Raw genomic sequence first — 15,744 nt, 5'->3', positions numbered from 1 at the left:
AGTCTGTCCCTTCTACAAGACTAAGCTTTGCTTCCTGAAAGCAGCTGAGTTATTACTCTTCTGGATTGCTGGCATTCAGCAATACCTGGTGCAAACCAAATACGTGAGGCTGTTTGATGAATGAATGTATACTTTATTTTAAACAACAGGCATTTTTGCTAGGACTTCTTTTTCATGTACATGTTTGAATTTTTCACTGAGATAAGTCTCCCCACCAAAAAAAAAATTTGTATGTGTGTGTGTGTATGAGAGAGATTCACATATGCACACACACACACACAGAGAACAAACTTTATCTGGAAACAGATTCGGTTAACAAATCAAGGACATTTACTGAATACCATATAAGATTTTTCAGTATTTTAATTTTATGACCAAAAATTTATGATAACTACTTAGTTGATATGAACTTTTTGGAGTTGAGTGAGATTTTGCAGAGAATTGGAAATTTTGACATTGTGTAGAAGTATATTAGGAACAGATTGTTAGTAATTTATGAGGGTCGTTGTGTTCTGGCTTAGAGCCTAGATTTACTAAGAATTTAGTCGTTTTTTAATTCATTCAACAAATTTTTACTGAGAATCAGTTATGTGCTAGGTCTAGCTCTCAAACCATTGTTCATTGGAGCTTAGAGTTTAGCAGGGGAAACAGAAATTAATCAAATAATTTTATAATTAAGTATGCACTAACAGTGTGGTAAGTGTTATAAAGAAAAGGTACCAAGTACAGTGAGGAAGAATTAGGGAAGTTAAGAGTTACAAACATTACTTTTAAAATATTTTTTCCCATTCCATGTCCTTGAGCAATTGCCAGTTCTTCCAATAAACCTGATTTCAGTTTAGTCCACCTGCCCAGTTACAGCTGTTTTGGAACCACCCAGTCCCTCTGTCTAATATTTTCCTCTTCCTCTTTGTTTATTGTTATCCCAAATATGCACATTTTATGAAAGGAAGAGATGCTCATAACACATCAATAGAAGAATCAAAGATGTCTTCTCTGATTATTTTTCTAATAGGTCTCTTAGTAAAACTTGCTATTAAAAGGTGGGGGGGGGGCTTCCCTGGTGGTTCAGTGAGTAAGACTCCACGCTCCCAATGCAGGGGGCCAAGGTTCGATCCCTGGTCGGGGAACTAGATCCCGCGCGCACGCCGTGACTGAGGGTTCGCATGCCCAACTAAGAGTCTGCATGCCGCAGCTAAGAAGTCTGCATGCCACAATTAAAGATCCTGCATGCCGCGATGAAGATCCCACGTGCCGCTACTAAGACCTGGGGCAGCTAAGATTAAAAAAAAAAAGGGGGGGGATTAAGAACCTAATACTTGTTTTAAGTAAACATTTTTAAAATCAGCAAAATTATTTCTGCTTAAATATAGAGAAGGACGATAAAGAATTCAAGTGAATTTAATACTCCTTGTCCCATAATAAAACTAGGAGAATAAATTGAAAAGTAAAGACAAGTTATTTGACGCTAAATTCTGCCTGCCTAGTTGCTATTAGTATTTGATGTTAGGACTCTTAACATTTTCCAAACTTCATGTGGTATTGGCTTAGTCATTCATTTTTATGAGGTCATAAAATTTGCTGCTAATGTTGGTGGAGTTTAGAGAGATAATAGTAATTGTCATTCATAGAGCATTTATTATATACCAGGCTCTGTGGGAAGTATATTAAATTATATTATTATGTCATTTAAAATTCTCTACAATCTATGAGGAACTCTTCAACTTCATTTTATAAAGGTAATATTTGAGAAGAGCAGTAACTTGACCAAGATCACACAATGAGTAAATGGTAGAGCCATACCTTGAACCCAAATATATATGCTTTTAATCATTATGCCATAAGACAGTTATTTACAACTGTGCATTGTCTAAAATAGAACAAACCAAAAGAAGCCTTTTCCATGAGATTTGTTTTTTCATGAAATTTAATTTTTCTCTTTACTCCCAAAGTCACAAATTGTTGTTTATCTTATTCCTTTAAAATAGAAATAGGTTCATTTTTCTTTACAAATAATACACATAGTACTATGTACACATAGTACATACTATGTGCCAGCATAAAAAGACAAAGTCTGTCCCCAGAGAGCTTATACTACATTGAGGAGAGATGATTTGCATATAAACAACAAAATCTATTTGTAGTTGTACAAATGTATTTGTTATGCAGTTATCTAAATGAGTAGGTAATTGGCAACAAGAAAAAATGAGTGGTAAAATAGTCAAAACATTAATAAAGTAGAGCAGAAAAAGTCTGTTGAAGATAGACTTCAGTGCTGAAATAGAAATATCACAAAGTCATTTCCCCATGGAAAGGACCACTGGAAATTCTTTGCATGGAGTAGCCTTAAGATTAGTGTGATCATACTTACAGTAGTCACTGCCATACTGAATCAAAGTCATCTGAAGTGATCTTAAGAATATTATACCATTTGTCAAGGGGAAAGTGAGTGGACTGCGTACTAGACTAATAATCTTTTAGATTATAGCAATTACACTTAGCAATGAAACAGAGATAAAATCAATATGCTGTGGAAAGGAACTTCAGAAATCATTTCATAACTTGTTTACTAACTTATTTATTCCCCTTTATTTAGTCCCAGTTTTCCAGACATTGCCAGAAACATCAATGGTCTTTTTTTCTAGTTAGTGGAAAAAGTAATATAGTAACATTGAAGACAAATTTGGAAGACAATGCAAAATACCCATAATCCCATCACCCAACAGAAACAGTATTTTGTTTTATTAGTTAATAGTTCCTAATCTTTGTGCATATGCAATTGTGGTTTTATATGACTACACTTTGAATAAACATGCCCAACCTAGAAGCCAAAACCCAGGGATAGGTTCAGCCAGAGAAGCAGGAACCAGTTAGCTAAGTAGCCTGTGTAGTCAGTGAACAGGAAGTGAGGAAGTGAAATGGCCAGGAAAATAGCCTGGTAGAAAGTAAAAGTAGAAAGGTAGAAAGCCAGGTAGAATATAGCCTAAGCCAGAAAGCATGAGCTGTAAGGGCTCTTCATCTGCTTCCTGTGGCCTCAGTTGTGGTTTATGTTTCAGTGTTTTAGGCTGGAGCCAGAATAAGACAATAATTGAATGACAATTATTTTCTAAGAAAATAAGTATAAAATATCATAATGTCATCTCATTTCTCTTACTATTATGTCTGTTATTATTATTGCTCTAGCTCCATTCTCTTTAACATACCCTAACCTCCCTAGGCAGTCCAAACATTCCCCTCATTTGGCTATAGATATTCTTAAACAGAATTATTTTGGTTCTCCCTTCAATTACCATATTCTGTCTCATCCATTACTATCGTTGTTATTTTGTGTTCTTACTTTTCCTCTACCTGTGGAACATTTGCTTGTTACTAACTTAACCTGCCTGAAGACTTGGATAGAGTTGTTTCAGAAACAGTATGAAAAGTACTAAAGCAAATCACTTAAGGTGGGAATATTTTGACAGGCAAAGTGTATTTGGAGCATTGCATGTGAAAGTTTCCCCCTCTAAATTCTTTCTTTTTTAAATTGAGGTGTATTCCGTAGAGAGTAAAATGTACAGATCTTAAGTATACATACAGCTCAATGAGATTTTGCCTGTGTAATCACCACCCAGATCAAGATACAGAAATTTTCAGTCATCCCAGGAAGTTCCCTTGTGCCCTTCTCAGTCAACACAGCCCCAAAATGATAACCGATATTCTGACTTCCGTGCCCATATATTAATTTGCATATTCTTGAACTTTATATAGATGGAACCATATAGTGTGTACTCTGGCATCTGGCTTCTTTCACTCGATGTAATGTTTTTGACATTCATCTATGTTGTTTCTATCAGTAGTTCATTCTTTTTTATTGATATATAATATTCCATTGTGTGAATATAATTCATTTGCCCACTTTTCTGTTAATGGGCATTTGGGTTTTCAGTTGAGACTTTTATGAATAAAGATTCTATGGATATTCTTGTATATGTCTTTTGATGGACAGTTGCGCTCATTTCTTTAGGGCTGTATGTCTAGAAGTAGAATTGCTAGATCATAGGGTAGTCTGTGTTTAAATTTATTAGAAACTGCCAAACAATTTTCTAAAATGTTTGGACCATTTACACTCCCACCAGTAATATCTGAGAGTTCCAGTTATTCCACATTGTCATCTATACTTGTCTATCTTTTTTTTTTCCAATTTTTTTTTTAATGTATTTATTTATTTATTTGGCTGCATTGGGTCTTCGTTGCTGCACGCGGGCTTTTCCTAGTTGCGGCAAGTGGGGGCTAATCTTCATTGCGGTGCACAGGCCTCTCATTGCGGTAGGTTCCCGCTGCATAGCACTGGTTCTAGGCGCGCGGGCTTCAGTAGTTGTGGCTCGCAGGCTCTAGAGCGCAGGCTCAGTAGTTGTGGCACACAGGCTTAGTTGCTCCGCGGCATGTGGGATCTTCCCAGACCGGGGCTCAAACCCATGTCCCCTGCATTGGCAGGTGGATTCTTAACCACTGCGCCACCAGGGAAGTCCTATACTTGTCTATCTTTTTAATTTTAGTCATTCTGGGTTGCTATGTGGTGACGTCTCACTGAGGTTTAAATTTGTATTTCCCAATGAATAATGATGCTGAGCACTTGTTATTGACCCTTTGGGTATCATCTTTTGTGATGTGCCTCTACAAATCATCTGCCCATTTAAAAATTGGGCTGTCTTCTTTCTGTCTGATTTTTGTATCACATTTTCTATATGTGAGCCTTTTGTTAGATATTATATGTATGTGAATATTTCCTCCTAGTCTGTAGCTTGAGTTTTTACTTTACTTCAGAATATTCAGATGAGCCAAATTTCTTAGGCAAGAGTTTTAAGAGGCACTTCAGATACCAGTTTAGTAACTAATAAACTAGCCATCTGTTAGTAATTGTATTAGTTTTCTACTGCTACTGTAACAAAGTACCAAAAAAAGGATAAATTTATTATCTTGCAGTTCTTTAAATTAGAATTCTGGTACAAGTCTCATTTAAGATTTAAGCAACTTGCCAAAGTTGATAAGTAATAAGTAACAGATTTGGGATGCTAGTTTAGGTCTGATTCCAAAGCCCTTGTACACTCTTTCCCCAGTGTGGTCAGTCAAATGGATCAAAATAAATGTGTATCAGAACACATGTGTATTCTGTTGTAACCTTGAGAAAGTTTGGTAGCATGCCAAAATATTTGAATCAAGAGGTTCCAACTTGGTGAAATTCTATTTATATGCTTGAGAGACTCTTAAAATTGTGGTAAAATGCTGTGAATATGAACATCTAGTTAGAAGATTCAAATGGTACATTTGACCTCTTTATTCCGGTTCCATTACTATTTTGACTGCCTCAGTTTTCACTGCGTATAGCCACAACCATGTAGGCAAATTTGTTTGTCCCTGTTACTTGTTTTTTGGAATGCTCTGGATAATTCCTAAAAATGTGAATTTTATTTTCACTTTGATGTCTCAGACTTTTTAAGGGAGACACTGTGATGAAATGTTGGCTGAGTCACCCTTATATTAATTAAATGTTTCATTCTCCATGTGATTGAATCAATTAAATTGCAAAAGAAGTAAAGGAAAATGCTTAGATCCCTTTAAGTATCTCTAGAATTTCTAATTTGTATAATTCAGGGATCAGTTGAGTGTTGTTATGCTTTCACACATTTAGCATTTGTTTCTTTGGCCTAAATTACTCAACTTTCCTATTCTTGAATTTCTTATTTGTGCCAATTTGGATAATATTTTAGAAAATATGTACCTGTTGATAAATTGTAGTGTGTCACTGGTGAAAACTGGCTTACTGTGCTAAATTTTACCAGTATTCTCCAGGCAGGGATGCCTCTTTTGATTCAACCATTTTCTCTTTGAATGAGATAACCCATTTGAAAATCTGTTGATATATTCCTTGGCAGGTTGGTCCTAATCTGGACCCTCTGCCTTACTAGCCTCATTTTCCACAACTCTCACACATGTAGCTTACACTTTAGCTATATAAAACTATTTGCTGTTTTTAGTACCATATATATTTTTCTATCTCTTCCTTTAACCTCTTTTGTGTGGTGAACTTGGCATGTCTGTCATTCAGGACTCAGTTAAGTGTCATTTCCTCTAGAAAGCCTTCCGTTAAACCTTCCTCAGCCTCTTGATAGAATTAGATGACCCACTGAATAAGATGCATACCTTTATCACAGCACTTACTACACCATAGTGTATTATCTGTTTACTTTTTGATTTTCCCCTAATATTCTTTAGTAGTTAAGGGGGAAAGTAGCAGAATATGAGGTTGGAGAGATTTAGGCAGGGACCAGATCACATAAGGTCTTAACATAGGCCAGAGTAAAGAGTATGGATGTTATTCTAAAAGCCAGTGGAGGGTTTTAGCAGGAGAGTGACATGATCCTATATGTGTTTTAAAAATATCTCCCTGGCTACTCGGTGGAGAATGGATTTGTGGACAGTAAGAGTGCAAGCTGGAAAACCAGTCAACAGAGGCTACTGCAGTGGTCCAAGTGAGAGATGATAGTGGCTTAGACTAGGATAGCACCAGTGGAGACTGGAGAAAAGTGGATGACTCAGGATGTATTTTGGAGTTAGTGCCTATAGGACTCATTAATGCATTAAAAGTGGGGGTTGAAAAAAAGGAAAGATTTTCAAAGTTTATTTTCAGGTTTCTAGTTTGAGCAGCTGTGTAGAGAGAAAAGCTGGCATTCTGTTTTGATTATGTTTGAAATGCCTGTAAGACATTCAATGAAGAATCAAGTAGGCATTTAAATATGTGACATTGGAATTCAGAGGTGAGGTGTAGGCATCATTGTTATAATTGGTATTTAAAACCATGGGAACTGATGAGATCACCAAGAGGATGAATAGAGAGAGAGAAGAGGGCCCAAAGATGAACATAAATACCACAAGTTCATCAACCAAGGCAGAATCTGGCATCCAGACATGTTTTAATTGCCATATTTAAAATTTCAAAATGCTTTAAACTGGTTTCTCACATTTGAAAATTGAGAGTTCCCGTAAAAATTCGGATCTTTGCCTTCTCTTGAATAATTAGAAGGTGGAACATCATTGAGCCTGTATTTCTATGCAGTAACAATCAGCCTAAGCTATGCTCTTTAGTATGGTCTGCCCAGTTGACCACAGTCTCTACACTGTTCCTTATTTTTCTTTTACTTAGCCTGTTTTAGTCAAATGCCTCTCTGGGCATTTGAATTTACAGCCCCTGATTTACACTTTAAGGATAGAAGGAGCCAACAAAGGAACCTTTGAGGAAGCAACACCAAGATAGGAAAACCAGGAGAATACGGTGTGACAGAAAACTAGAGAGGATGTGTTTCACTTATTAAGTGCTATTAAGAGACGGAGGAGGATGAAGAGAGAGAAGGGCTGTTTCAGTGGTGTGAATAGAATTGAGGAGGGGATGCGGAAGAGAGGTGAGGAAGTGGAGGTAGTTCTTTTGAAAACTCAGGAAAGTGAAGAGGTGCAGGTAAATGGGACAGGAGATATTAGAGACTGTGTGAACAGTCCATTAGAGAGGTGGAGATGGCTGATACAGGAGAGAAAGGTGATAAATAACGTGAAGATCTTAGAGACCAGGTGATATCCTAGAGCACAAGAGCCTGATTGGCCTTTGCACGGAAGAGGCACGCTGCCACAGGGAAGGAGGGAAGGAGCACCCTGGTCCTGAGGTGGTGGCAACGTGGAACACTAACTGATAACAATGAGAACAGAACCAGAGTGTTATTTTAGCTAAATATTTAGACTCAGACTGTGTGTATGTTCTGTGTTTATACGTTCTCCCTCACTGTCTCTGCCTGTGAATCTCTCTAGCTCCAATGTCACCTTTCCAGGCAAGCCTTTCTGTTCTTGTTGTCCACATTCCACCCAAATAACACTTCTTCCTCTTTGGAACTCATTTATTTCTTCTATTACATTTTCTCAGTTCATTCCTCACTTCCCTCTACTACACATACACATACTCTTACTTTAAAGTGAAATGCTGGATCATCGAGAAGGAAGAAAAAAAAATATCAGCCAGTCACCAAATACTTAATAAGTGTTCTCTATATGCCTGGTTCTGTGCTAGGTTCTGGAGATTCTTTAGTGAACTGTAGAGACTTGGACCATGCCTTATGAATCTTAGAACTTAACAGTGATCTTTGGCTTTTGAGTTCAACAGAATCATTGGCAGGCCTTTAAAATACAGGTACCAGGGCACCCACTGAATCAGGAGTTTCTGGGACGAGGGCCTAGCATTTACAAAGATCTCGAGGCAAAATAGTGTTTTTCAAAAACTGTAACTACAGGCCTAGCCAAACATTATTTCTTAGATGCCTTGTATGGTTGACTTATGTGGGGAGGAAGCAGAGGAAGATTTAACTTAGGAGGTGACATTTAAAATGGATCTGGGATACACACTGAAGTATTAAGGGGTAAAGGGACATGACGTACCCAACTTACTCAAATGGTTCAGAAAAATAATAGTTTATATATCTATCAAAATATTAAAATTGGTGAATCTGAATAGAACATATACAGGAGTTCATTATACTATTCTTTCAACATTTCTGAAGTTTGAAATTGTTTGAAAAGAAAAAAGCTGAAACGAATGAAGATCAAAAATAAATTGGATCTAGAAGTTACATAAGATTCCAATAAGCAGAGACATAGGTAGAGGCAGGATTGGATAATGAAGGGGATAAGTATTCCAGGCTGAAAAGACAGGGTAGGCTCTGAACAAAAGCAGAACAGACTAGAATATGATAGTGTGAGGTAAGAGACAGGTAAGCAGTCAGGTGTAACTTAATTACAAGTTCAGTAAAAAGAAATGAGTGGAGCCAGATTATGAAGCTCCATGTGTGCCCTGCAAGGAGTTTAGTTTTCATCATTAAAACTAGCAGTTACCAAGTAGGATGCTCATTCCCCAGGTGGTGAGAAAAATGATCCGTTGGGGTGCAGGAAGAAAACTTTGTAACTTTTGTTTGTATATATTTATATCATTTTTTTAAATTTCTATTTTATGTATTAAAAAATATATGTAGTATCTTAACACAGCAGTATGTATACAATTTATAAATAAATATACATATATGGAGTTCCTAAAAAACTTTTTTGCTATCAGAGTTAGGAGACTACTCCTGTTGACATTTTCCTGCCTTGTAGCCAGAGTGATATTTTTTTAAATGTAAAATCAGTCCTGTTAATCTCTCTATATGTGTGTGTGTGTGTATTTATGTGTTTGTGTATGTGTATGTAGTTTTTCAACAACTTACTTTGTGTTTAGGATAAAGTCCAAATCGTAACATGACTTTAAAGGCTCTTCTCAGTCTACTGCCTACAAATCATGCCAGTCTTCTCACTGGATGCAAGTGTTCATGGTCTAAGCCAAGCTCCTTTACTTCTTTGAATGCACTACCTTGCCTCTGTGTTAGATGATCCTTCTATGTAGGATGATCTCATTAAAAAAAATTCTTTTCACCTGGTTAACTCAGTTTATTTTCAAGTCCTAGCTTATGCGTTACTTCCCCTGATAGCCCTCTTCTGACTCCCTAGACAAGGTAGTAACCCCTTTGCATAGCTTTGAAATGGCCCCTCTCATATTTTTAGTGGCTTGCTAAAAGTTCTTAAGACAGGAAACATATCTCTCTTGTTCACTCCTTTATCCCAGTGGAAATGCTTCAAACATTGTCAAGAGCCCAGTAAATATTTGTTGAAAAGGGAATGAGGTTGTGGAGCAACAGGAACTCTCATTCATTGCTGGTGGGAATGAAGAATGGCACAGCCACTTTGAAACAGTTTGGCAGTTTCTTTTAAAACATACTCTCACCATACAATCCAACAATCACGTTCCTTGACATTTTCCTGATAGAGATGAAAACTGTTGCCTACACAGAAACCTGCACACGGATAGCAGGTTTATTCATAATGCCGTAACTTGGAAGCAACTAATATGCCCTTCAGCAGGTGAATGGATAAATAAACTGTGGTACCTCCAGACAATGGAATATTATTCAGCACTAGGAAGAAGTGTGCTATAAAGCCATGGAAAGACATGGAGGAACCATAAATGTATATTATTAAGTGAAAGAAGCCAGTCTGAAAAGGCTACATACTGTATGATTCCAACTGTATGACATTCTGGAAAAGACAAAACTATAAAGATCAGTGGTTACTAGGGGTTAGGGGAGAGGGAGAGTTGAAATGACAGGGCACATAGGATTTTCAGGACAATGAAACTATTCTGTATGATATTATAATGGTGGATACATGTCATTATAAATTTATCTATACTCAAGAGTGAACTGTAATATGAAATATGGACTTTGAGTGATAATGATGTGTCAATATGAGTTCATCAGTTGTAATAAGAAATGTACCACTGTGGTGAGGCATGTTGATAGTGGGGGAGACTATGTGTGTGTGGGAGTGGCGGTTATATGGAAAATCTTTGTACCGTCTGCTCAATTTTGCTATGAATCTAAAACTGCTCTAAAAAATAAAGTCCATTAAACACAGACACACACACAGATTGTGAGACAAATCTGAAATGTGGAACATTTAATAAGAAAAAAAAAAAGGGAATGGGGTAATCACTAGGGTAATGCCAATCAAAACCACAATACCACTTCAATCCATTAGGATGGCTATAATCAGAAAGACAACCAACAACTAGTATAAGGAGGATGTGGAGAAATTCATATATTGCTAATGGGAGTATAAAATAGTGCAGCCACTTTGAAAAACACTTTCACGGTTCTTCAGAATGCTAAACATAGAGTTTCCATATGACCCAGAAATTCCATCCTCAATATATACCCAAGAGAAATGAAAACATACGTCTGTACAAAAACTTATACATGAATTCTCACAGCAGCATTATTAATAATAGCCAAAATGTAGAAAAAGCCTAAATGTCTCTTAGCTCAAACTGCCATAACAAAATACCATAGACTTGAACAATAGACTTTATTTCTCACAGTTCTGGAGATTAGGAAGTCCAAGATTAAGGTGCTGACTAATTCCATTCCTGGTGAGAGCCCTCTTCTTGGCTTGCAGAGGGCCACCTTCTCCCTGTGTCCTCATGTGGCCTATCCTTATTGCATGCAGTTGGGGAGAGAGAGTGAAGTCCTGTCTCTTCTTCTTATAAGGACCCTAATCCCATCATGGGGGCCCTACTCTCTTGACCTCATCTAAACCTATTTATTTCTCAAAGGCACTATGCCCAACTGCTGTCACATTGGGGGTTAGGGCTTCAACATGTGAATCTGGAGGGGACACAAATATGCAGTCCTTAGCAATGTCCATCAACTGGTGAATAGATAAATAAAATGTAGCGTGTTCATACAATGAAATGTTATTCATCCATAAAAGGAAGGTATTATTGATACATGCTGTAATATGAATGAACCTTGAAAATATGCTAAATGAAAGAAACCAGACAGAAAAGACTGCATATTGTATGATTCCACTTATATGAAAAGTCCAGAGCAGACAAATCTTTAGGGACAGAAAATAGATTAATGCTTGTCTAGGGCTGAGGAGGGAGGAGGTTTGAGGAGAAATAGGGGTGACTGCTAATAGGCCTGGGGTTTCTCTTTGGGGTGATGAAAATGTTCTAATAATGATAACGGTTGCACAGCTCTGTGAAAATATTAGAAACAATTGAATTGTGTACTTTAACTCTATAGTATGTGAATTACATCAGTAAAGCCTAATAAATTTTAGCAAAAATTGGTAGTTTTCTTTAAAATGGCAAAATATAAAATACTGCATGGAGAAAGGTGATGTTCTTCTATTACATTTCTTTGCATTCTAAATGGAGTGTTGAAAGGAAATAAACTGTAGAGATTTTTTAAAAATCAGACTTTTAATGCGATATAATAAACAGTAACAAGAGGACATTTGGAAAGGTTTGGATAAAAACAGTTCTTGAGTGAGACATGATTTAGTGACCAGTCTACCTTTCAGGATGAATAGTCATCCACCTCATTTTAATTTTTTTACTTTATAGTATATTATGTGACTTTAAATAACTCACAGGGTTTTTTTTTTCCCCCTCCTTCCATTAATTTATTCTCCTTTGCACCTTCTAATTTCTCCTTTGGAAAAAAGACAGCAACCATCCACTTCCTCATTTCTTTAGTAAGATGAGTGCAATAACTCTTTACTTCTCTCATCTCATTTTGAGCAGTAAATAATGTGATAATGTCTATAATGATTTTTTTTAAAAAGCAAGAGTAACAAAGAGTTTGAAATTTTTCTCAAGTGGCTTCATACAAATGATTTGGTAACATCCACATTTACCATGTTTGTTGGGCTGACTCTTACATACTTGAGGCTAACTCCTCTGACGTCATTTTTGCTTTCTCTGACTTCTTTCATAAGTCCCCTCTTCTGTGCTCCTATGGTACTCTATGCATATCTTTTTTTTTTTTATCATATCTCCACATACTGGCATCTTCTATTTATCTGCCTGTCTCCTCCATTAGCTTATAAACTTCATTAAGGCCAATGACTGGATCTTATCTTTGTACCTCAGCATCTGCAGTTGAATTTGGCAAATAGGAGGTATTCAGTAAAGGCTTGTTGAACTAAACTTAATCATAGTAGAAGCTGTGGTATCAGATGTGATAGGGAGTGATATTTAGTCCGTTAATTTTTAAAGAGTCAAAGCTATAATTATATTGAAAAAAATGTATACCCACCTTCAAGTTTTATTTTAATTAACATATAGTTGTATAATCTTTGACAATGATTTGATGTAGGGCGTGGCCTTTGAATATGGGACCCTAATTATAGTTCTTCTTAGTCTTTCTTGCATTGAAAAACAAACAAAAAATTTTAAACCCTAAAATGAAAACAGTTTATTTAAAATGGAGGCACTTGGAAAGAACTTTGAGACATGAATACAGAATCTTTAGATTTTTACTGTTTTTCCCAATCTATAACAGATATCTTATCCACAGCTAATACAACAGCAATTTTTATTAGCAACTCAATTTTACTGAGTCTGTTTTAAACATTTTAAACAGTTTTCGTAGAAACAGTAGCTCTCTTTTTGCAGTCATACTTCTGATAACTAAATACAGTGGCATTAACAAGTTTAGGAACAAACAAAAGTGACTCGCTCTTATTAGGCATCCACCTCAGCTATTTGGATGAGAACTAGCTAATCCAAAGCAAGTACTGAAGAGTAGCTAACCAGCTATGATCATTAAAGCTTACCCTGAGCATCTGTAATACATTTTATACAAAAAATGGAGAATATTGATTAATCTAATAAATCACTTAGTGGAGGGAATTTACGAGAACTTGTACTTGTTTTTTTCTGTACCAAAATTTCATCAATTATAGATAGAGCTTAAGCAGGGTCTCCTATATCCTGCCACAAGATTTCATAAATTTGTTCTAAAACTCAGTGCTTTGAAATGTTTTACTGTCTTCTCAAGTCACTCTGGCCACCCCCAAAGAATTTCATGCTAATTGTTTTTTTTTTATTTGTTTGTTTTAATTTCAGTGGTAGGAATGGGATCCTGGTGCTTCCACATGACTCTGAAATATGAAATGCAGGTCAGTAATGACAAAATTGACTTAAATGCTTATTTCTCTTAATCCAGAGACACTTCAAATTTGAGGAAAGAGCACATTACTAGAGGATGATATTGAGGCAAGAAGAAAAAAAGATGGAATTCGTAATCCCTGGAGTTTTTTACTTCAGGCCAAAGGATCCAGGTTGAGTAAGTGAAGAGGAAAGCAAATAAGTTGTCCATAGAGAAAACAAGTGAGAGCAGAATGGGTTTTTGACCACCTCTGTGCAGGCAGGTACGATTTTAGAGCAGGATTAGAAAGTAGAGTCTCATGGAGACATCTTAAGAAGATAAAATCAGTTCACCAAAGTAATGTATTCTTATTCTTGGCTGCCTATATTCCCTTATGTCTCTCTTGTGGCATCCACTTGAATGGTCTGGTCCCTCTAATAGCAAGGTTTTAGAGCTATGCAAGAATTTTTATTTACTGTCCTTGCTCTAAGGGGGCCATATAGCTAGTCCTCAATCTTTTAACCTCTTTGTTCCCCATCACTAGCCCAGAAACTTCTAGAATAGCACTGTCCAGTAGAAATATAATGTGAACTACATATATAATTAAAAATCTCCAGTAACCACATCTTAAAAAGCCACATTAAGAAGAAATAGGTGAAATTAATTTTAATAATATATTTTATTTAACCCAGTATATCCAAAGTGTTACTTCAACATGTAATCAGTGTAAAAATTTATTAATGAAATGTTTCACAGCCTGAAACTGGGTGTATGTTTCACACTTGCAGTGTATCTCAATTAAGATTAGGTTTATTTCAAGTGCTCAATAGCCACATAAGGCTAGTGCCTACTGTGTTGGATAGTGCTATTCTGGAAGGATCTGTTTATACAGTAGTCTATGAATTATTAATTACAGCTATATTAAAATGTAAAAATTAATTCTTAGAATTGATTTTAATATTCTACACGTATTTATAATAAGGTGTCATGTTTCCTGTGCATGCCATGCTTGACATGGAGAATACACAAATGAATAAGACACTGGTCTGACTTAATCGAGCATAGAACACATTTCTCACACTCTCTGGCTGGGAAAGAAGACTTATAAACAGTGATATAATATGGAAATTATTTTTAAAGAAGTACAAATACGCTATGTCAACACAGTGGAGCTTAGAAGAATCTATAATCGTTAAAGACATTTAAACAGAATCTGAAAGAATTTAGTTGAAACTTTTTAGGTAGCGAAAGGTGAAATGACATACTGCACTTGCACTATGACATAAACAGAAGCAGGGAGTCATTACAATGGTGGTGTATCTGATAACAGTGATAAAGCTAGAACTTAAAATGTGTTTGAAGAAATGACAGGAATGATATTCAAAAATTTTTAACTGTATGGCAAGAATACCAGCAATCAGAATGGTGATACCAGTGAGCAACAGCTAAATAATAACCCTGAAAATAAGGCTTTGTATTTTATCATACTAAAAAATAACTAGAATTTGTCCAGCTTTAGCAATCATCAAATGCTTCCATATATACTATCTTAGATAGTTATTACTCATGTTTTATAAATTCTAGTACTAGAACTGAAAGAGGCTAGTTGATTTGACCAAAATCATTCACAGTTTATAAATGATATACACACACCACATACACACACACACACACACACACACACACACGCATGCAGATTTCTTTACACACACATACACACATCCATTCTATTCTCTGACTCTGTCCATGAGAGGACTTAGGAGCCGGGAACCCCAATACCAAAGAGCATACCTATCATCCAGATCGTTTGCCATTAAAAGGAATCTGGCTGGATTCTGAGGGTTGGGGCAGAAAAAAAGGACAGTATGAGCCTGAAACATCTTTTTGTGCCAGAAGGAATGGAAATGATAAAAGAATGATGGGAAGATGTCAAAAGGATACTGAAGCCAACTTGAAGGGCTTCTCTCAAATTTGAGACAATTTGAGCATCAAAATAAGCAATGATAGTAACAGATCATAACAGTTATTAAATCCATTGAAGACACAACCCACTGAATAAAATGGGAAATCATGAGTCCATACTAAAATAATACATGATATAATAAATGAAACAGTAAGTGATTATGAATAAATGAATAGATTAAAAGTTTGATGTTGAATTTACATTGTTTCAAAGTACATTATTACAAAATAATTATAA

The 15,744-nt window shown here is 36.1% G+C and overlaps 1 protein-coding gene across 1 annotated transcript in view; it reads left to right on the top strand.

The window, feature by feature from the left end:
• The window catches only part of ACER3 (alkaline ceramidase 3), a 187,877-nt gene that overhangs the window by 85,006 nt on the left and 87,127 nt on the right, over window positions 1–15,744 (top strand). The window contains exon 3 of the mRNA XM_061202830.1: window positions 13,523–13,575. Coding sequence (XP_061058813.1) covers window positions 13,523–13,575 — 53 coding nt within the window. The remainder of the gene's footprint in view (window positions 1–13,522; window positions 13,576–15,744) is intronic.

This window comes from Eubalaena glacialis, chromosome 10, assembly GCF_028564815.1.
Source record: "Eubalaena glacialis isolate mEubGla1 chromosome 10, mEubGla1.1.hap2.+ XY, whole genome shotgun sequence".
NCBI lineage: Eukaryota > Metazoa > Chordata > Mammalia > Artiodactyla > Balaenidae > Eubalaena > Eubalaena glacialis.
The sequence above is the reverse complement of the archived record's forward strand: the minus strand, read 5'-3'. Positions and strand labels throughout refer to the sequence as shown.